This window comes from Oryzias melastigma, linkage group LG13, assembly GCF_002922805.2.
Source record: "Oryzias melastigma strain HK-1 linkage group LG13, ASM292280v2, whole genome shotgun sequence".
NCBI classification, from domain to species: domain Eukaryota; kingdom Metazoa; phylum Chordata; class Actinopteri; order Beloniformes; family Adrianichthyidae; genus Oryzias; species Oryzias melastigma.
In genome coordinates, this window is record NC_050524.1 from 16574563 (window position 1) to 16598086 (window position 23524).

The following is a 23524-nucleotide window of genomic DNA, read 5'->3' on the forward strand; positions in this document are numbered from 1 at the left end:
TTTCTTAATCTTACATCCACAGAAGATCTTTTTCTTAGTTGTCCAAGATCTCTGAAACAACCTATCAGCTGAGTTTCTTCAAAATATGCATGCAAGTGTATTAAGAAGAACTATTGCTGTTTGAAGGCATAGGATGGTCACACCAGTTGATAATTTGCTTTTGATTCACTTAATTTAATTACAGAATGTTTCAGACATGACTGAAATGTTTGCAATAAAAAAATTCAAAACCTATTTGCTGTTAGCAGTAAAGACAGATTTTTGTTTGAAACAGAGAGTTCTTTGTGGAAAAAAGGCAGAATGTTATGCACAAGAACATGTGTGTAAAATGGGTTTCTTCTGTAAAAATAAGTTATTTGCTAACTTAAGGAATCATTCTAATGAAAATTGTGTTTTTGACATGCTCTTGTAGCATTTTTTTTTCATGAAGGAGGACGTGTATAAAGAAAATTATTATTAAAATTTGTATTTTTATATTCCAAAAATTATTATTAAAATTTGTATGTTTTTATATTCAAATTGTAGTGAATCAGGAGCAGATGAAAAAATGTAATCTGAAAACGATTGTAGTTATGTACAAATTACAATTGGCAGTTCACAAGCTCCCTCCTCCACTCCATTTCTATGCATTCACTTGCAAACAAATAAATCCACACACATCTTTGTTTTCCTTGTCTGAATTGCCATCAGGCTCAAAACAGTATGGCTTGATAGCTCCAACAATTTTAAACATTTTTTGTTGCATCGCTAATGTTAGCTTGGGTTTGTGAGGGGCTGTAAGCTAGTGGGAGAGGAGTGGGGATGAGTGTAAACAAAAGGATGATGGGAAATATCCGCAGGCTTACTCCACGCCAGGCTTAAAACTCAGATGGGAATTTCTGATGAACTTTGGCCGCAGAATCTAAGACTTGATGAAATGACACAAGCTAAAACAGAATAATCATAATAAAGACCTCCAGGAACACTTTTACAATAAAGCAATAGGAGTGAGACTTTAATTTATTTCCAGCACATATTCACATTTCCTAAAATTTTAATTGTTGTCCTGACAAGGTAAAAAAATGGCGTTGGTTACGTGTTAAATCAAGGTTTGCACAAAACTTTCTTTTATAAAAACTGTGGAACTATCCTGATTTTATAATTATTATACAGAAAAAAAGCAACAACATTAAAAACAATATCAGGTACGTTTTTATAAAAGTTTGGGGAAAATGGGAAAAGTTGCCAAGGTTATATTATTTACCATTTCATCTTTTTAAAGCTTTTGTAGCTAGTAATACAGTGGAGAAGATGAGTATGTTATCCCCATGCTGATATTGTTGGTTCACCTACTTAAAAAAATGATAGTCTGTCATCCTAATCATTTAAACCGTGGGAGATAGAAAAATACAAACAATATCAAGAAATTGACTCTAAAGAACTCATAAAAATGTACACGATTGCACCAACAGTTGTCAACTTAACCCTTGGCTTCTTTCTGATGGCTTTGTAGTAATTCTTGATTTTCTGTGTATTTTTTTATCTGTCCTTGTTCAAACGAACCTACCATTAGGAATGACAGACTATCCATTTTTTAAGCATGTAGAGCTATAAAATCAGCAATACATCAAGTACTTATTTCCTCCACTTTCTATAAAGACGTTAGATTAAGGAGGTTTTAACTTTTCATTCCTTCAATGGCTTTTAAAGAAAGAAACTAAGATTCTTCTTGACAGTTATGTCTTCTCTCTTTTTTGCAACCAAATCTCTGTAGCTCCATAGCACTAAAAAAATTGATTGGTCCATATTGTAAGCAGTTATCACATTACTATTGTGAAAGCCTCATCCGTTTAGTCAGACCAAGGGAAAGAGAAGTAGCACCAAATGTATCTCTCTCTCTCCTCCCTGCATTTTCTATGTCTCTCTCTTGTATTTAAGCTTCTTGAAGTTCTTCCAAATTGGGTTTTAAATGCCAATTAGGAGGTTGAATGTAGTAAAATAAAAGCAAATGCAGGCAGGATGGCCTCACCTTCTGGCTGGTTAGGCTTCAGAGAGAGCTGAGCCGGACCTTTGGCTCCCAGCGAGGCTTTGAGAGAAATATCCTGCCTAATGAACACATTAATTAGAACCATAACTATTTATAAGATGATAATTAGAAACGAAGGGAGGTAAACTGGGCTTTTCCTGCAATTAATGGAGGATTAATTACGGGAGCTAATGAAGTGGATTTTTGAAACGCGTGGAGGTGAAGTACAGAGATGTGCAGCCCGCTTTGTGATCACTGGCATAATTATTTTCTCCAGCACCAAAGCGTTTTAGGCCCTGGTCCTCGCTGGCTCAGGCCGGCTAATAAGCATCATTGCATCGTTATATATGCACTTAAAAAGACTTGCCACTGAAATGACTGTCTAATTATTTCTAATTGGCAGGCCCTGTGTGTTGTCATTGAGCTGTTTGGAGCCGCAGCACAGCCCTGGGTCTAATAGAGCTTGGGGCGGAGAGGGAGGGGAGTGAGAACTAGAAAGACAGTGATGCATGGAGGGGAAGAGAGTAAAGAGGAGGGGGAGTTTTACTAGTCGCCCGCTGTACATAGCCAGAGCTGCACATTGGCCCCTCGTGTCACTCCCCCAGCAGGGCAGCAGGTCCTAGAATGATGGCCGACACACTCGCAGGTCACCTTGCCAAGTAGCCGATTAGCAAAGTTGTATCTTATCTGTGCGCACTCCCCCCACCCTTTTAATTAACAGCTTCTGGTCTTAATTTATGCACAAATAAACACTGCCGTCTGTCTGCAGTTCTTGTTTTCACTGAAACATGCAGCACACAAGTATGGGAGGGGGGAGGCGCGCTTAAGTGCTGTGTGTGATTCGGTGGCCAGGTTTTGAGCCACTCCTCAGAGACCTGAGCTAAAGGAGCATGCATGGACAATCCTCAGTCAGCTGTGAGTACCTTGTACTCTACTTATGCTATGGTTTAAACCATATGGGTATAGAGATGGGGATATGCTGGCTCATACACTACACTTTCACTTATGGGTGACTTTCTAATTTGGCAAATATGTATTAGAGCAGAAGTCTCAAACTGGCGGCCCGCGGGCCAATTGCGGCCCCCAAGTCGATATTTTGCGGCCCCCGTTTTAATATGAAAGTTCAGTGTCTACTAAGCAATATATTCTGCATGTCCACGCTTCTTTGATGATAGCTTTGTATTTACTTTCTGAGGTTTCAGCTTCAATTATACTTAAAACTTTGCATTTGCTATTGTCGTTGGATCTGGTCGTCAGAAAAGTCTTTAGGCCACAGTTGCTAGCGTCGTCGTTAGCTCCTGTCGTTTTACAGGACATGCAGAAGATATTGCGTAGTAGTACATAGACAGTAACAAATGTTCAATAAACTTATTTATTAGACATAGACAATTAACCAAAGACGTAGAAAGTGGGCATAAAAAAAACTTTTTTTGTCACAAATGGAACCCCAGACTCTGGCTTCAATGGCCTCAAGGTAAATTGAGTTTGAGAACCCCGTTTTAGAGCAATCAAAAATATTTAAGTAAAAAATACTACTTTCTGACGTGTGAATCGTGGTTTAATAGCCGTGTTAGCACCTCTGTTCCCTCTGTGTGTTTTGCAAAATAAAAGCCCTTTGTCATTCCCGCGTCCCCACCAGACAACCCAACAGCAAATTGCTGGCTAATAGAACCACTTGTCTGTTCGCTTTGGATAAATAAAGCAGCAACACAAGCACACACCCACATGTGGTTTTACTCTTACGTTGGGTACTGTATTAGTGGAAAAAGAGGAGAAAAATGAGCAAGAGAAAGGCAGGGGAACTGAAACGAATATCATGTGCGCCTTGACTGAAACCTTGACAATCTTTTTGAAAGTAATGAAACACTTTCTCGGCATGTGTGTGAGGTTTTCTATTTGAAATTTGTCTTCATTTTTGCTCTATCCACTCAGATTTTGGCAGGGCAGAGGACATGATGAGGAAGCAGAGATTGATGGATCAGCCAAAAGATACGTGGCCAACTGTTGTGTGATTGGCTTGACAAAGAGCATAAAGCCTCTGTGACTGGCTGAATAGAGAATTTGATGCGATGTTGGCTTCAGATATAACAAGAAAAATGTAGTTCTTTTGAATCCAGTCAACAGTTTTTTTTTTAATTCAATGGATATATGCCAGATATTTCTAAAACTCATTAGGATAAACTCATTTGAAAACTGATGACAAAGTATTTTCCCACGCACTTGTGCAGATGTGTAATCACTCACACTGCTATTGCAGTATGGTCTTTGGATTCTACTTCTTTCAGTCTAATGTAATTCCATGTTTTAGATGTTGATTTAATAAAAATTAAAACTTACTATTAAGCAAAACAGAATTATTGAATAAAAATGATCCTCTAAAAAGTTGGAAGTATTTTTTGTGTGTGTATGTGAACACGGATTTGTCTCTGTAGACATAAACAGTGTCAAATTAAACAGTTTTTAAACAGTTTAATGTATAAAGATTTCTGGTTTCATGCATTCTTCAATCAGATGTCATCCAATTAATCCAATTATTTAAGGTTTTCAAGCATTTAAGCATTGTGTTTATTAAGTTCTCTGTTTATTTCTTACTCTCTTCCTTAATCAACCTAGAAAGTAGTTCATAAAAAAGTATTCTCAAAGCCTTTTTTTTTTTTTTTTTTTTTTTTAAAGACGCTTGTATTCTGTTAAGCAACTTCAACAAGAGATGAAACTAAAAGCATGATATTTTTTTTACAGGGTGCTGCTCGAATTGCATCTTGGGTGTTTAATTAAGTGTAGTTTCCCTTTAGTAAGGGAATGCGTGTCTGCTTTTTGTCCACCCTTTCTGGAGTACCTTTTACAGTCTCCCCACATGGTTTGTCTCAGCGTTTATGATTTTTCTTATACCGGAGTTGTGAGGTTCCTAAATCACTTAAGCACACGCGGCCGGGCTGTCCACATTTAAACAATAAAAGGCTGTTATTCTAAGGACTCTCAGATCTCCTACCACTTCATAAATACATGCATATAAAAGGCAGAAAAATACATCTTCCCCCGACGGGGGAATGCTGGCGGAGTTGTAAGCTAGTGTCTATGAGCACACCTGCTTATTGAAGCCAGCTTGATGTCCACTTCTGTGTTTTTTGTGTTACTTCTTCTCCTTTTTAGTAACCCAATTTTTACTAAACATATATTTCATGTTGCTTCACCTCCAACTGTCCTTCACCTATTTTTTCCTTATGTGGTAGGCACTCCACATTTTCTTCCTCCTTTAGAAATATGACAGCCAAAAGAACTCGCTCTCAACTCTGTAAAGTGTTAGTTTCTCACCGCGGTGGAAGGAACTTGGGGACGAAAAGCGGGTTTCAGATGTGCGAGCGGCTGTGAGCAAGTTTGCAAGTTAGCACCTAGTTGAAGTGAGACCTCCACTTGACCCCACGTCTGGACTGAGTGGGTGAGCTGGTAAGGCACCCCCCCTCCGACACACAGCCCTCTTTACTCCAGCTGCTAATGGGTGTCATGTCAAGCTGCGGCTGCACGGAGGTCAAAGGTTGTGGGTGCACACCAGACGGCCAAGTTTAGGATTGCGACGAGGAGGCTGAGTGACACTAGGCACATGAGCCACAGAGGACGGGGTATTCAACACAGACAGCATTAAGTGATACACACATGCATGCAAGCACATGGAACGCGTATCTGACTGAAAGTCATCTTTTCTCTCATTATGGGCTGGTCGTCATGGGTTCAGATAGATCTGAGGGGACTTTGAAGGCCTTTGAACTCTGCTAAATGACTTGACCTTGTGGCTTGTGGCTGAATTTGTGTGGATACGTTTGGGGTGGGTATGGGGAGGTAGTGAGTGGGTGGCCTGCATGGGGTCTCATTTCGGCTTCACAGCCAAGCCGCATATCGCAGACGTTTGTGTTGACGGCTGCTAAATTAAAAGCAAACTGAATATTATGACAAATCTAAACATTTCTTTTATGAGGCGGAGGGAAGCGAAGAAAAAAAACAACATTCTCAGAATCTTTCACGTTCTATCTTTGCTGTGTTAATTGTGCTCACATTCAACCACTTCGCAGGATTCCTTGTGTGTTATTTAGAGCGTGTATGTATATTTATGTTTCTGTGTGGGCGTTCATGGTAGATGACGGAGTTTAAGTGTGTGTGTGTATGTTCTGTGAACCGAGGGAACAGATAATGTGGCTGCTTGGAGGGAGTAAGCAGCTTGGGAAATGATTTCAACAGCTCTCATAATTAGAGGAATATCATAAATTAAACTTGTGTCTGCCGTTGCGTTTGAAGAGCACTCAAAAGTAATAAATTCTGGATGGTTAACATATTTGCATTCCAATTCAGCAGGCAGCATCGGGCAGGAACAGCTGTTTTCCACGTCTTTTGGCAGCAGGAGCTGCACATTGCTCACTCAAGGTGCTTTTAGTCACATTGAAATGGCAGAAAGTGACTTTTAACTGGAACATGAAGCTTCTGTCAGTGAAAATAACTCAACAGGAAACATTGCATTAATGAAATTCTTCAAATATTGATGTCTTATTTTCATTAGGCTCTATCCTTTTCAGAAGAAAATTTGATTGGCAAGCTTTTTTGTTTGTTGTATGTACAAATACGGGAGGAGAGCCAATGTATACATAGTATTTTTTTTATGTTATAGTCTTTTTCTTTAACTTTTATTATTTCTGTGTTACGTTTTCTTACGAAACACACTAAGCAGTCACCCAAAAAAAACATAATATGGTATTATGTCCTAAATTTCCAATTTGTTGTCAAAAACTTCATTAAAAAAAACAGTGTTCTAGTTTTACCGGAACCTTTCATTGAAGCTAAAGCATATATACCTTTCCCTCATTTTACTGATTTAGCTTTATGCTTTCTAAAAAGGTTTATGTCAAAATTTGTCTGTAAAAACCTATATAAGGGGTAAAATATAATTATCTTTTTGTTTTTTTTATTTGTTTTTTTTTAAGTTAAAATGATTGAAGGATGTCATTTTTTTCTGCTTCTGTAGTTCTCTCTGCTTCTTGAAAACTTTGCAACATTTGCATAAAGATTTCTACATTAAATTATGCAAAAATATTTAGCTAAAATACGCAACATTTTTTAATTTGTTTGCTGAATATTTGGTTAGCACACATGCTGATTTTACCATCATGAATGATTAAGAGGAATAGACTGTAACAAAAAGACTTGCACAAACTAGTGATAAATATACAGCAGTTTAAATGAGTTAAAATAATGACCATTTGTCCATTATCTCCCACTTTCGTCTGTGGTTCTGGCCGTGAGACCTTCATGCCCCAGACCTCCCTTGGTCCCAATTGAGAGGATAGAGAGGTGTCCCCAAACCAGCCAAGAGATGTGAACTCTGAAACTGCCACCCAGTTAGACATGCCTACAATGCCTCTAAGGCTTTCTGACCACATGTCCAAACAATCTCATCTGAGTATTTTTGAATTAAGACAAGGCAAACTGTAAAACAAAGGTTTTTAGATCAATCCAGTTATCTTTGGCAGGAAGTCTGGATAACAATTTTAACACTTTCTCCTAAAACATGGTTAAAACTGCAGAGCTTTTACTTAATCATCGGTAACATTTGGTCTAATAAATCTGCTTGGTTGTCCGCCCTGAGGAGATTACATCCCTGTGTCCGTCACTGCAGCTCATATGGTAAAATAAAGGTAAAGCAACAGTACCTGAGATGGCTCTTTTTTGTTTTTTTTTTCAGGCGCCCCCTGTCCCTACACAGTCTATTATGAATAATGATTTGTCTGGGGGGTCAGGAGACGCTCACCTGTATCTGACACAAGTTGATATCTTTCAGCTGCCATTAATGTCCAATTTTCAATGAAAGCAGAAATAGAATACAGATAAAGGTAACACACCATCCTGCTTCACACCCGTGCACATAATTACCCCAATGGGCTGTGGTGAGGGATCATATCCTAGCACGCACTGGGGGGGTCAGTGGCGATAAGCTTCAGCCCAGCTCCCAACATGGAGCATAATTACTCTATTGATAATTCTCCCGGAAAATGGTCCCAGCCAATTGCAGGGCTCCGATTTAATGGATCGGATGATGAAACGAGGAATGAATGGAGGGGTGTGTGTGTGTGTGCAGGTGGGGGTGGGGAGCGTGGCACGTGGGGGCAACCAGGAGCCTTTTATTAGAAATGAAAATATGTTTAGGTCATAGGGGGACCTATTTTCCCTGGAGATAATAAGGCCAATAAAATGTAAAGCAGGGGAAGAGCTTGGAATGGGGTCCAACTGTGACTGTTTATCTGTGTGTGTCCTGCATTAGCCCATTTATCCCCAGCCTCAAATTAGCTAATCATTCTCCAAGGGGAAGGACTTGGTCAGGAAATTGACATTTAGCAGAATCGGCTCACTCTATTAACTACAGTAAATTTAATTTGTTGCACACCCCAGAAGTGGACTGTTTTCTCTGCCATCAGAGGGGGAAAGGAAAAGGAGACTAAAAACTATACAGCGGATAGTGAAATTGTGTTTTTTTGCATCTGCTGATTTTAGCCACAGTTGGCCAAGCTATAAATATAGAACTTATGGTTGGAACATTGCTGCTAAGTTGAATTTTTTTCTGATGTACTGCTGATTACAACACACGCAGACATTGTCAACACGTAGACTCATTTGTTCCTGGGTCTGTTAAGGCCATTGATGGATTATCTTGCCTGGACGCGTCATACCTGGAAAATGCCAATGATTTTCTTGTCCTTTTTTCCATTAGAAGTTATTTTTCGACATGTCAAATCAACGCTCCAATAAACATCGGATTAAACAATATAAATCAAACGCTCTTCAAAGACCTTTAACTCAATGTCTGAATCAGATGTTGCACTGGGATTGTACTTGAAAATCTCTCCAGTTGGCTGTCTCTTTTTGATTTGTTTGTAGAATGTAATGAAGCTGTATATGAAATTTAAAGAACCCAATACTGGCTCACAAAATAAAAAAAAAAAACAAGTTTATTGCATTAAGCTCAAATGTTTTTTTTATGCAAGGGATGCAATTGTTTACTTTCTCGCAATTTGGTCCAAACCTTGATTTTTGGGTTACTGTTTTGTTTCAGTTCAATAAATGATTTGTGTATTACTAAACAGCAAAAAACTAAATTAAGATTTTTTTTTTTAAATCACACACAGGCGGGCTCACAGATGCGCGCACTCTCACAGCGAGCTTCCAAGAAGAAATGTCATCTGCTCTGCATTTTTTTAAATTTAGGTACAGGCCGAGAAAAAACGATTTTTACATTTTCTGCCCCAATTAATATGTTGACTAGTTTGAATAGTTTTTTTTACAGATTCTCAATGAATTGTTACATTCTTATTATTTGCTAATTAACAAGTAACAGTGAAGAAAAACCTTTAATTTGACTTATACAAAGTATGGTGTCAAAGAACACGTATTTGACACTTCCAGTGTTAACGTATGGAAACGTATGCTGTAGGGATAAACAATTCCCCATAATTCGGTTCAATCGTACAACAGTAGGGTGTTAAACTCAGTTATGTCATTCATTCCTAGTGATTACTGTAATTATTGCTGAAAACATGTTTTTTTCTGGATTTGTTGAATTGTCTGACTTTATTGACAGCATGTAATTGTTAGACTTCTCTGATGAGTAGCAACTTGTTGCAGAAAACCTGACACTTATCAGAGAGTATAAAACCCAGTCTGCTTTGGTTCTAACTGTTACATTTTGATACTTCTGCAGAGAGCTTTAACTTTAGGCTAATTGAGGACCAACTCTTTAAACTGGACTCCAGTGGTGTTTTACCTAACAGGAATTTCTTGCATGTTGTTTTATATCAAAATAATCGAACAAAGTCGGTTGAAACCTTGTGCACATTTATTTTCTCAGCACTTAAAAAAGTAGTCTTTTTATGACTTGGAGTAAGTAAAGTTTTTTTTCTTTTTGCCTCCATAGCTGAAATCTCTTTGCAGACCTTTAAAAGTGGACCCTGGTGAGCCTCGTTCATTGAGATTCCATTCCGTGCAACAGTGACTCTCTAGTGATCAGGACTGCCACCGCCTAATTGGTTGCAACAGTTGTCAGAGTGTTGTCTGTTTGCTAGGTGACAGGCGTCTGAAGGAAATGATTAGTTTTCTATTGGGAAAAAGACAGCTCTGGATGTCCCAAACTGCAAACTAATAAAAGGGGGGAAAGCAATAAAGCTCCTGGACGGTAGGTTTGACTGTTTTTATAGACAAATCAATAAAATGATAGATGATGGAAAATAACGGCATCTTAGCTGCCGATTTCTTCTGGGGCCTCAGATCATACCCTCCCTTACATACACACGTGTGCACACACACTACAAGTCGAATGCTCCACGCACACCCTTGTGGACATGTCTGCATTATTACGGTCGTATGTTGTGACAGGTAAATAAGTTGACAAGATGAGTAGAGCACATTGAGTTGTAAGTTACACTTTGAATTTTCTTTTTGCAGGTGTTTAAATCATAGAGTTAATGTTTGTGTGTCACAGCTAACAAAGTAATCTCCCTCTCTAAATCTTTTAGAGACCAGAGGGTCATTGTCAGAATCAATACAAAGGACAGGTGTTCCTTTGAGTGGTCCTCTAATTGGGTCAATTTCTGCACTGTCTCTGTGTGTATGTGTGTTTTATGGTGTATCGGTTTGTATATAACCATTATTGAACCTGTCCAATGAAGGATGAATCGGTCCAATCTCTGAGAATTTAATCCCAGTGAGTTTCATCCTGTGGATGCAAGCCAAGTTTTGTAATTTAAAGTCAGAATCTTTAGCTTGACTTTTGAAACACTTGTAATATTGGGCCATTATCTTATTAGGAAAAAACATTAATTGCCTAAAACCAAAAATGAAGCACCCAATAAACCTGGAAAGATTCATGCCTGGTTTGACCTTTTAAGTTATTGATTCTTTTCGTATTATTTGAGATGAAAAAAATAACTTTAGCAAGATTTACTACTGCTTTAGTGAATGTAAGATAAACTATCTCACCTATTTTAATCTGTTTAGGTCTCATTCTCGCCACCGAAGATCTCATAGTAGGAACGACAGCCGTCGAGCGGTACAGAGCCGCAAAAGGAGCCGCAGTCGCAGCAGAGAGAAGGACCGGAGTAGACGAAAGGGCCGGGACCGTGAGAAAGAGAAAGACAAGTACCGGGATAAAGGAAGAGATCGGGACAAGGACAAAGAGAAGGACAAGAGTAAAGACAAAACGGAGAAGAAGGGGTAAGTGGGTTTTTTTTTTTTTAACAAACACACCTATTGCAGAGCTCAATCTAAAATCCACATGGAAATATAACTTGTCGATTATTGTTTTTTGAATGTTAAAATGGAGCCTAATGTCCTCTTCTCTGGCCCGTCATCAATCACTCCATCTTTACATCCATCAATCCACCATTTCCTTTCTTCCTCTTTTTCCACAGCAATCAAGGTTTGTGCTCCCTAGGCCTTGTAATGTGATGCAATGCCCTCCCATAAGAGAAAATTTTATAGTGGGATAGAAATAGATGATAGGTAAGAGTGCTGTGCAGGTTCTGTTCGTAAAGAATGTTTTGGTCAGTAGATGATGTCTGATTTCCTTTCACCCTCTGGGCCCTGCTGCAATAAGTCTAGAAACGTAACTAGATCATGGAACCACTGGTGTCTTTGTTGCCCATGCCAATATAAAAAAAAATGGAAAAATGCTGTGCGGTCGATTGCCTTAAAAAAAGAAAACTGTCGTCTTTTGCAGTTTTGCAGATTACAGTGCAGTCTAGCATCATATTTAAAAGAATAGATTTTTTTTTTTAACAATGAGGCATTTTACTTCAAATTCTTCAGAGGACTCCAACACTAGTGTAGTTATGCAGACCTTTATTATTACTGGTAGCAAGATGTAGTCTGTCATATTTACTAGAACATACTGCTTGGTTGAAGAGGTCATTTAGCCTTTGCCATGTTTGCCCTTTTGTCAAATCATGAAATAACTACTTTTTTATTGCAGAGCTGAGTTTGTTTTCTTTACCAGATATGTGAAGGCAAAGAATCTGTCTAAAAAGATCCCAATGATCACAAATCCAAAGAATTAGAAGAACGGTTGTGAAATAAAAGTATTGACATTTATCTGTCTGGAAAGGGTTATAAAGCCATACCAACTTTTAAAGCTCCAGTGAACTGCTGTGGAAAACACAGTTCACAACATGAAATACCCTAAAAGAATAGTGCTAAACTTCCTCAGGGGTGACTGGACTACTGAAATAATTCCAAAAGAGTAACAACTGATGGAGGAACTCTTAAAGGAGCCTAAGGGATCATTATAACACCTGCAGGTCCCACCAACTTTGATTAAGATGTCTTAAAAAATGATGGTTGCAGTGTGGAGTTTTGGGTTGTGTTACAACTTTTGATCTTTATGACTTGCTATAAGTGATAAAACCATGAAAACAGAACTCCAAGAGTAAAATGTCCATTCATCAGTTCATTACCTAAAGCACATTTGTGTCCTCCAGCAGGACAATATTCTTAAACATAGATAAGTTCAACTGTGAAAGCCTATAACTCCCTAATTGCTCTTTTATTACATAATGGCCTGCTCCTACACTGTTCGAATGTGTTGAAAAAATGAAACTATTATATGTATTCTTCAATCAGGAAAATGTTCTAATGTTCTCTGATGTGAAGCTCCTTTTTGATGAACAGTAAATCCTTTCTTGACAGTATTAAAACAGGAATGTTTTTTTATTTACTAAGTTACCCTTAACTTATCAATAAATTCACTAGATAAAGAAACAGAAAACACAAAAATTAATAACTTATTTATTCATTGTGAATTTTTATAGATTTTCCAGTAAAAGTTTTAAATTATTGTGATGAAGTCATAACTTCATGTGATTATTGTAATTTCATACACTATGAGTCATTACGTGGCGGCTTTTTGAGTGTTTTATTTTAAAATATGCACTAAAATCCTCTTTCAATTCGATCTTAAGATCTAATATGACCTCCTCTCTGAAGATGTTGTGCTTGATTTTAAGTAAATTCTGTGAATAGATAAAATTATGGATTTCCTAGAAAACACATTGAATTACTTTTAATTTATTCTTGAACAAGATAAGTAGACCATATTTAATAAGTTGTACAGGTTTTGCTCTTTTTTTAAACTTTTTTCTGTATTACATTAACTTATTTTTTCTGCTAGTTATATAAAATCAACATATTTTCTCTTTTTTGATCTACTGCTATGCAGCTTAAGTTCCCTCTGTACAAATACAGCTTAGTGATCTGCTTCTAAAGCAAATGTTGTGTTTATTTTAAGCTATCTCATATAGCTTTCCTTAGATTAGCATCAGAAAAACAAATAAAGCCAACACTGAGATGTAAGGCCAGCAGACTTATATCTATTTTCTTATTAAGGCTTCAATATCCTTCAGCATTGATAGGATCTCTTTCTTCATCTCTGACCCCGCTTTAACTTGTCAGTGTGCACGTTTGTTTGTTGGTTTGTGCTTATGTGTGTTTCTATCTTTAACTGTAAGTGTTATTATATATTTTGCACTTATATTTGTCCTCCCATCTAGCTTTAGTCTTTGAAGACTTAATAATTCTGAACCATCTCTGTATACCTGACCCACTATGTAAGGTGACATACTTCTTTAGCCACAACTTTTGAACACATGAAAACATGCATGTCAGGGTATTGGCATGGGGCATCTAGGCTTTCATTTTTGGGTCAAGCACATGCTTCCACTAGTGATCTTTATGATGGATCTTCAAAAAAGAAGCACAGATGGTTCATTTTTTTAATGTTTTTTTTTATTTTTATTTTTTTTAAGAATTTAGGGTTTAATACCCTTTTTGATATATTAAGTTTTGTAAAGCTGTTGCTGAACGTCTTTTTGGGATGGAAAGCAAGAAATATCAATGTGAGCTGTTGTTAAAATCCAAGTCATTCTAAACATTCTAGATTATCCTAATCCAATTCAGTCCACATTATCCCATTTAGACCCGATTGTTTTATACTTGTTGCTTCAATAAGTGACCAACAGATTACACTGAAGGGTTTTTGGTTTAATCCCTGAACGGAAGTAGCAACAGGCTGAAGTCCCTGTAAACAAAAGATTAGGTAGGAACCTCCAGCAGAACCAGACTCGGTAAAGGCAACCATCTGCCATGACTGATTGGGTTCTGAGTGGACCGGAAGGAGACAAACACAGAACACTGGAACATCTGTTACAAGACAAAGGAGTTAAGCTGTTAACTGCAACAGTTAGACAACAAGGCAGATGAACACTGGATCAGTGGAACGTCTGTTATAAGACATGGTTATCATCAGGTCTTGGGGCTGTCCAACCGTGGTTCTCAAGATCAACCACCCTGGTTGTTTTTCAGCTTTCCCTAATTAGTAATAAACAGCAAACCTTGTACAGAAACGCTGGAAAATGAGTAGGGTGGTAGATCTCGAGGTCCAGTGTTGATCAGTCCTAAATCTACCTTTATGAAGAAAACCCCCAGGTTTTCGGTTGGAAAAAAAAGGCCAACAAGTAAGTCTAAGTCCTTAGTCATAACTGCCCTTATAAGCCCCTGTATGGGGCACGGGGGTAGTCTGCTGAAAATAGAAAAAGTCATATAGACTGCTTGGTGATCCATTCATGCACATTTTTTAAGGGCATGCTGTGGGCAACAGGTCTTAGCGAACACCTAAAACCACAAGCAAGGGTAATTAAGGTTAAAGTAGGTGAGACACAGGCGCCTTGTACAATGCTGGAGAGACTTGGTCTCTCCAGCATTGGAACGTCTCGGGGTCTCCCCAGAGGAGCTGGAGGAAGTGGCCAAGGAGAGGGAAGTCTACGTATCTTTGAATAGACTGTTGCCCCAGGTGAGCCAGTTTTGGATGAGCGGAAGAAGAGGAATTGATTAATGGAAGTGTGGGGTCCTTGCACGCAGCTCAACTGTTAGAATTTCTAATATTAGATAATCAGTGTTGCTTGTGTGACCATCATACGGGCACTTTCATATCACTGTAGTTATTATTGGCTAGACCAGGGGTGTCCAAAGTCGGTCCTCGAGGGCCGTTGTCCTATATGTATTCCAACCAATCATTGAAGCTCCTTATTGGCCAACCACACCTGATCCAGGTAATCAGATAAGGCAGAGTTTCTGGTAAAGCAGCTGGAGGCCGGCCCTTGAGGACTGACTTTGGACACCCCTGGACTAGAGTGTGCCAAAAGGGCACCATATGACAGCACCACCAGTACATCATAAGTGGAGTCAATTTAAATTGTCCTTACAAAAACTTCACAATACACTTACCATTCATACAACAAATTTCCATTTTCATAACCTTCCTTAAAATGGCTGTGCAATCCTCACGGGAACTGCAAGACACACATGCGCTCCCCTTAAGATGCGGCTGCAGCTCTCTATGACCCTACACAGGCGAAAACAATTCTAAAACCCAAAGAACCCATATGGAAGTTAACTTGTACATGTCCATGTCTTTAAGGCTTTATTTTCTCGCAATGTATGTGACTTAATACAATTAACTATTGTCTCATTAGCATGTAGGGGCAGTTCCCTGTTTAGGTCAGACCTTTTATATATTTTTGGGGATATGTCATTCAATTTTAATAGATATGTCTGGATGACTGCTGCTCTATCTTTTGAGCTTTACAAAAATGTATGACAGTTAAAAACGTATACGACACAATTTCTTTTGTTATAGAGGCAGAAAGGCACTTTTGGTAGAAAAAAAAATGTCGAAACACTGAGATGTCTCAGGAATATGTTAAACCCTAAATCTTTTTTTAAACTTTGTCTCTTCTTTGACAGGATACCTTCTTTTGCCAGAGTCCTTGTCATTTTCTTTTTTTTCTTAATAGGGATGGGGGCAGGGTCTATATAAGGCCCTGATCTTCCTCATTTTGCCACATGTTCACATACATACTATAACACTCCAACCTCATTTGCATCCAGGATTCTTTGCTGAGTGATGGGAGGTGAGTGCAGCGGTGTGATGCTGATGGCAGGGCGGGTTGGAAAAGAGGCTCAGGAGCTTTATAGTGTCTGTCAGGATGAAAGAGAGGCCCCTCAGAGCGGCACCCTGACACTGACTCTGAGTGTGCGCACATGTGTTTGGTGTTGTTGTCATTAAACATTTAAGACTCCTCTAGTGTGACAGCAGGCAAGTTGGTGCTCCAGCGGCATGTTTTCATGCAAAATTTATTGAAAAAGACGAGCTGTTGTTAAGAGATCTTGTTGCCTTTCACTGGTGGCAAAGGGTAAGTGGGTGATTGTTGGATTTTGTGTTTGTGTATGGGGATTGTGTCTGACTTGTGAGAAAGGTCAGTAGATAGTTGTTACCTAGAAAAACAGTCTAATTTTGAATGTATATTGACAAAAACAAATCTTTTAAGAATAAAGAAGCAATAAACTTTTTTTTCCTTCCAAGATTTTACACAAAATATTTATTTCTGTGCACAATATTGTTGCACTATCTCTGTCAAGCTAAAAATATTAGCAACTTTTCAAAAGTTCTGCTTTTCCATTATGAATGAATAAATTAATGGAAAAACAAATTTTAATACTTTTTTAAAGACCCACTTAGGGGAAAATTGTCTTTGATTTTTTTCATGTTCTTGTGGGATTTTTCTGATGATTGAGTATATACAGTATATAAAGAAAATTGAGCTTAAAACTGCATTTATGTGTATTTCTTTATTCATGGAATTCATTGTGAGTCAGAAGTACATGAAAGAAAAGGAACTTATTTGAAATTAGAAAATACGCCAGGCAGGCCACGACCTCCCTACTCCGAGTTCTCAGTAACGGATAGGGAAAGGGGAAGGGCAGGGTTCTCCGCGCCATCTGTCCCGCCCACAACTCAGAGTCAAATTTCTAATGAACTCTTACCGCTCCGCAGAATCTAGAAAACATCAAAGGTTTTTTATTTTTGCCTAAAAAGGCCATAATCAGATAACCCCATCCTTACATTGACACATTATCCGTACCATGACAAATATGGACAAAGGTGGACAGGATTTAATGTCTGCCACGGACACCAGTGAAAATCATAGCTAATTCAAAAGAAAAGTTCAATGCATTGTCTTGTGGGGTCTAGATGACCTCATTCCCAACGTCAACATACCTTGGATAGCTCAAGGGTTACAAGACCACTAGGAACACTGTTACAACAGATCAAAAGAGGATTGGAGTGGGTTTTTAATAGTTTCAAGGACCTAGATGTTTCGCTGGGTAAGAAGAGGATAAATCAAGATAAGCAAAAATTAAGAACCAGTTTAGTGGCCTTGTGGTAGAGTGTCCTTTGAGACTGGACGATTGTGAGTTCACATCCATGGCTGAGTCAAACTGAAGACTCTAAAGCCCAACCCAAATTCTTCCCTTCTCCCATCCCCTACATTTAACCCTCCAACGGAGAGGTATGGAAAAATAATGTCTCTGTTTTTGTACTTTACTTTTGCTTGATGACGTCACCAGTAGTCGCCTGTCGAGCTTCAAGCGCTCTAATACACATAACAACAGCTGTTTTATAACTTTATAAAGGTCATACTACAGCAAGAAGTCATTACTTACATTAAATATAAACGTCTGTGCTTCAGAACGCACCAACGTGAAGAAATTTGCTTGTCCTCCATGGCACAGCGCAATGCGAAACCCCCTCGTGAGAGAGGGGTCTGTATCACCCCGCTTGGAGGGGAGGATATGAAAAAATATATTTTAGACACTACTTTTCCTTCACAAGCTCCTTCAAATGGAGGATAAAGGAGAAGGGAACAATTTGGATTGGGCCTAAAAATGGCGCCCGATGGCTCCCTGCTTGACACTTTAAACGGCTGGATTGGGGGGTAAAATCACCAAATAGTTCCAGAGTACAGCGCTGTCTGCAGCTCACCCCTCCCCCACAGGATGGGTTATTACTTATTAGCAGTATAACAGTAATTTTATAATATATTTTGATTCCTATAATCTTCTCCTGACAAGCTTAAAACCTCTATATAGCAGTTTTGTTCCTTCCGAAGTGTGGAAAACTCCTCTCATTACCGTCTGTCTTCACTGATAAGCTAAAGAGAGGCCAGCCTCGATGCAGGAGTTCCAGAAGGACCTGCAGGCCTCAGCGTGGTTAGCTTTGCTCCATAGCTTCGTTTTAACCTCTGCAAGCTCAGATGCTGTGAGGCAGAAAGAAAAATAAAACAAAAGCTCGACACACAAACACGCACACATTTGCACTTAGGTCTTTTCATTTTCTCTTGCTTTGCCTCACTCAGAGGAAATGATTGTCTGCTTCTTTGTCCCTGTTGAACATCTATCAGCTCATTAGTTTTGATAATACACAGAGAAAGCAAGTATGTTTTTATGTGAGTTGATGCTTAGTCTGTGTAGCCCCTGCCGGCGGCGGCATCTTTGCCTTTTGGGAGCATGTGTATGGGTGGTGTGGATGGGACCACTGGCTGCTGTGTTGTGTTGTGTGCGCTACTGCAGGACTTAAGGCTGTGTCTGGCTCTGGGAGTGGGTCTGGGGAGGTAAGAGAGACTTCAAACACCGTCCTTGGTAGGTTAGGATACGCTCATATTGACTTAAATCAATGAGCTGTAAGTGTGTTTTTTATTTGTGTGTGCATCAAGGGGGGGAGCCTTGTGGCCAGGAGCAAGAAGAAGATGTGGGTGAGACTGAGCCAGTGCGAATGTGTGCCTTTGTGTTTCAGTGCAGATGAGAATCCGGACGGTAGAAATGAGAGTGATGTCTGTACACAAGCAGTGGACATTGAACAACATTCATGCTTGCGCTCAACTCTCAGTAGACAAGTGAAACACATGCATGCCTCGACAGGGGTGCAGCTGCAGTGTTTGTAAGCCTGTGGCTGTATGTAGTCATTCTGTTATTTTGTTTTTCCTATCTCAAAAATGAACTTTGAAAAGGAATTTGAGAAATAAATTAGCTTTGCTCTTCAAGAGATGCATGTTAAAAGAAGATTTATTTGCATATACAGACAAGGTAGTTTCAAAAATATGGAAGGTATAATAAGTTCATGTTCTTTGAAGACTTCTTAATACAAACCATTTACTTATTGCTTTTGCAATACATTTTATTTCAAACCTAAAGTTTTTCTGCTCTCTATTTGTTTATTTAAAAGTAATAATCAACTGAGTTAATAAATGACTTAACACCCCCCCCCCCCCCAAAAAAAAAACAAACTTATTTTCTGAAGTATAAGGCGCACTTAAAAGCCTTAATTTTTTTCAAAAAACGACAGTGTGCCTTATAGTTCGGAGCGCTTTATATATGAATATATAGTAAAATGTTAGTTTCTATGAGTTACAAAAAAGGTTGGGTGTTATTGTAAATATGCTAACATGACTAACGTGTAGCGGTGTTGGACTGTGTTTTTGCTACGTAGTACTATCAAGGTTGGGAGTTTGCATAGTCACAGTAACATTTGTTTTAGTGGAATAAATCTGTTTTTTAATGAATTGTAAACAAGGTTGTGAATTACAGGTACAGTGAATATGCTAATGTGTAGCCTGTTGTAGAGATGCTGTGAAAGCATTTATTAATTATTAAAATTATGCGCCTTATAGTTCAGTGCACCTTGTATATGTCACAAGTTCAAAAATGTTGGTGGACTGCTTTTATATTGGTGCACCTAATAGTGTGGAAAATACACTTGATATTACAAAAAGAAGCCACAAACAATTATTTTTGATGCAGGACAACTTATTGTGCATATATTTTTTTTTCTTCAAAGGTATTGTTATGCTCTCACTGGATTTGTTTCATCTTGATTTTAGCATTTAAAAGTTATTAAAACTGAATTAAAATTGCATGCCCTGAATGAATTGAGGATTTTGCGATCCCTTTTTAAAACAGAAGTTTTTTTGATACAATTTGCAGAGCTTAATAAACAACTCTTACTGACTATCTGAACTATCAAAACTAACTAGTTTTGATCTAAAAAGAAGATTAAACTTATTAAACTGTAGGAGCTTGCAACTGCCAAATAGGAAACAAAAATCTACCAATAGCACTTTTATGGCAAAAAAACACAACTGAAATAATTTGGTAAAAAATATTACATTAGTAATATTTATAGTTAATAAGAAAGTAATGAGTAGCTGGATATAATAAAAGAACCTCATTAGTTTTTTTTTTTTAAGTGTGAGGAAAAGCTGGTCACTTAGAATCACAGGGGATACACTCTGAGTGAGTGACAGAAAGCTGTGACAATCCACTTACCAAGCTCTGTAATCTGTTTAACCATTTAGAGAGTTGTTAGGAGAATATGCAAACACTCACACACAAGAGAGTAAAAACACCCTGCAGGCTGTAGCCGTGCACAGGAGAATCTCTCCCCTGAAGTGGCCAGCGAGTCAGTGCAGTTGCTCATTTGGAGCAGTGCGTGTCTATTTGGCGGCGTGAGTGTCTGTGCGGTGATGTGTTTGAGACCTGCTGGAGGCACTGAGAGACGCCAGCCCTGGAGCGTGATGACAGAGACCAGACCCGGCCAAATAGAAGATCCCCCAATCCAATTACCCCGTTCCTCTCTTTTATTTCTCCTCTGCTCTTTTTTCCCTCCTTTTCTCCTCTCCTCTTTTTACCGTCCTGTCTTTGCAGGCACTGTTGAAGGTGATTGCGGCGGCTGCTGAAGTGGCTGGCTGCTCTAATTTACGGATCAGAGGAGGTTGAAGATGAGGTTTTATGCACCAGGTTATGAGCAGGCAAGCTTCAGGTTTAGGAAGAGTTAAATGATCAAAATATGCTTTGAATATTGTGTGTTTTCCTTTCTCTATCTTGAAACAACTTTGGTTTTGAGGAAGCAGAAATCCCGTAAAGAAAAGATTTTAAAGAGGAGATTTTTTATGAAAATATGCTCCAGCTGTACAGGAAAGAGTTGGCAAAAGTCTTTATAAGAAGGATTCGGACTGAGAATACATCACAGACTGACATTTTTGGGGGGGGGGTTATTTTAAAATACGAGTAAATTTAACACTGAACAGAAACAAGTTTTCAGTTCAAGAAAAACCTTTAGTCATGAATTTGACCCATGCTGTTCAGAAACAGAAATGTAGCTCTCCATATCCCCCCCGCCCCATGGCAATCATTACAAGAATACCTCTCAAACTGGGTAAACTAGAGTGAGAAGCCATGACTCATGTAGAAGTAAACATTGCCGAGGAAGTACGTATAACAATCATCCTCTGTGGAGCTTTGAAATCGACAAACATTTGTAGAGTTTTCTCTATTCTAGAAATGAGGCAAAGCCAAAAGAGTTCTGATGTGTGTAGTGGTTTTGCAAATTGATGTTTGACCAGAGGGATTCCTAATTTGTGTCACTGTAAGAGCTGGCACACATAGTTGTTCAACTACAGTTATATCTGCCTCCTTTTGGCTGTGTCTTCTGCTATAATTTTAGCAGAAGTGTAATTCTCTGAAATAACATTTTGTTCATTTTGCACCTATTTTTCAGTCGTCGCCTATGCTTATTTATGGCATCTCACTGCTCTGTCATTCCCCTGATGCTGTACTTTGGGTCACTAGTTTTTCCTGGTTCAGCCACACAGACCCACACTTACACAACCTTCCTCTTTTGTGACTTATTTGCTATAAACCTTCCGACGTAGACTCTTTTGATAAAGTAGGTGCCTTCCTGGTTGGGCTTTATAGTAAAAATAATCATTATTTTACTGATCACATTCAGAATGTTTGCTAAAAAAAAATCCAGTAGAACAATTTTTAAATATTCAAACATTGCTCTTCACTAATATTAGTAAGAGCATATTAGTATGAGAATTAATGCTGAAGTCACTGGGTATTTGGCTTGTTTGAATTGCAGTTATTAATTTTAAAAAGATTTTTCAGTTTCAACAAAGTAAAAAAAACAAAAAAAAAACCCTCCCGCTGTCTAGAGAAGTAATTTTATATTCATATACTTGGATTGGATGACAGATGTAGACATTTGTTCAAAAAAGTTTTAATTGCCAGAAACCTGCTTTCTATTTTAATGTTTTACTTTCTGATGAGCAAATGGAGACATTTGTCTACATACGCAAAAGACAACATCTAACTTTTTCTCATTTAAGTTTCCTAACAAGTGTTAGGAACAGATGTTTGTCTTAAAGTACTGCTTTAAAATAGTTTTTAAAAAATTACATATTACATACTTTAGGCTGTTGCTCACTTTTCATATAACACTTAACAGTTGATTAGCCATCGGTTCTCTTTGTGTGAGAAAAGCAGCAAACTGTTTCAGAGTTTCTGGTGACCATATTCAGCTTTTGTGCAAAAAAAAAAAAAAAAAAAAAAAAATCCAAAATAATCCAGTAGTTGTTTCCTCAAATCTTGCAGTACTTTTATTGGTTATTTTAATATTTGTATGTTTCGAACTAATGCAGTTAGTGAAAAGTAAGATAATTGTTTTCTCTTTTCATGTGCATTTCTTTTTATTTTTTTTACAAAACCAGTAAATTTCTATTTACATCTGCATTTTTCATGTTTTTCTAAACTCATTATTTTAATACAGTCCTGCATTTCTGTTTTATTTAATTTCCAGTTCCTAATACACTGGATCTTTTCACAAATAGGAAATATGGAAATATTGTGAGCCATGGTATCTAATCAACATGGAAAAAAACAAAAAAATGCTTCTACTGCAGCAAAGCCCCCCCAACTCTTATTGATAAAAATTCTCATAGAAAATGCATTTTTGGGAAAAGTCGTGGACTTTTTGACGAAAAAAAACTTAACTTTTCAATCAGATATTATCTCAGATTGAATAATGTTTGGGGAAGCAGTATTAGGACATTCACATTTTGGCTCAGAGGCAAAATTGCTTTATTCTGACTTTGTGTTTGTGAGATGTTTACGTATAATCAAATGAGATGTTAGAATTTCTAATATACATAATTATCAGTGTATGAATGCAGTCTTTTGATGCCAGTTTTCCTTTGCCAGTAAGATGCTTGTTTTATTAGAAAATTTATATTTGAATATTTTTTAACTGTAACATTCAGTGCTTACATTTTGGGAACTGATCAAATTATTAGATTAGATGTGTATTTTCACAATGGAACAGTTACTTTTAGGTGACCTGTGTGTTTTGCATGTCAAACTTGCAATGCTTTTTCTGAAGTAAGAATTGGGTTCTCCTTTTACATTTGGCACATTTTTTTTTCTTTTTCAGCCAAAAATGAAGGCAGGTCACACACAGAATAGCACACTCCTGACGTTTCCACCTTAAGGCCAGACTGCAAAGTGCTTGGGGCCTTGTTGTTTTGTTTTCTGATGGATGGACTGAAAAAAAGAGAGGGGAGAATAAAAAACTGACTTACGCTGGTCAGTGATTATGCCAGTTTGATACCTCGGGAAGGAAAGAAGTGAGAAAGGCACAGAAGCAAACTGTGTGTCATTGATATGAATAACAATGTGCGCAGTGTGTCTCCCCGGACCCTGATAACCTGCAGCCCACAGCCTGGTGCGTTTGACAGGCTGGCCTTTGTGGCCAGTTTATCCCGC

The 23524-nt window shown here is 38.1% G+C and overlaps 1 protein-coding gene across 2 annotated transcripts in view; it reads left to right on the forward strand.

Moving 5' to 3' along the window:
• Window positions 1-23524, forward strand: part of rsrc1 (arginine/serine-rich coiled-coil 1) — a 124060-nt gene that overhangs the window by 13963 nt on the left and 86573 nt on the right. For both annotated transcript variants that reach the window (XM_024277214.2, XM_024277215.2), the window contains exon 4: window positions 11033-11248. In XM_024277214.2, the coding sequence (XP_024132982.1) occupies window positions 11033-11248 (216 nt within the window). The remainder of the gene's footprint in view (window positions 1-11032; window positions 11249-23524) is intronic.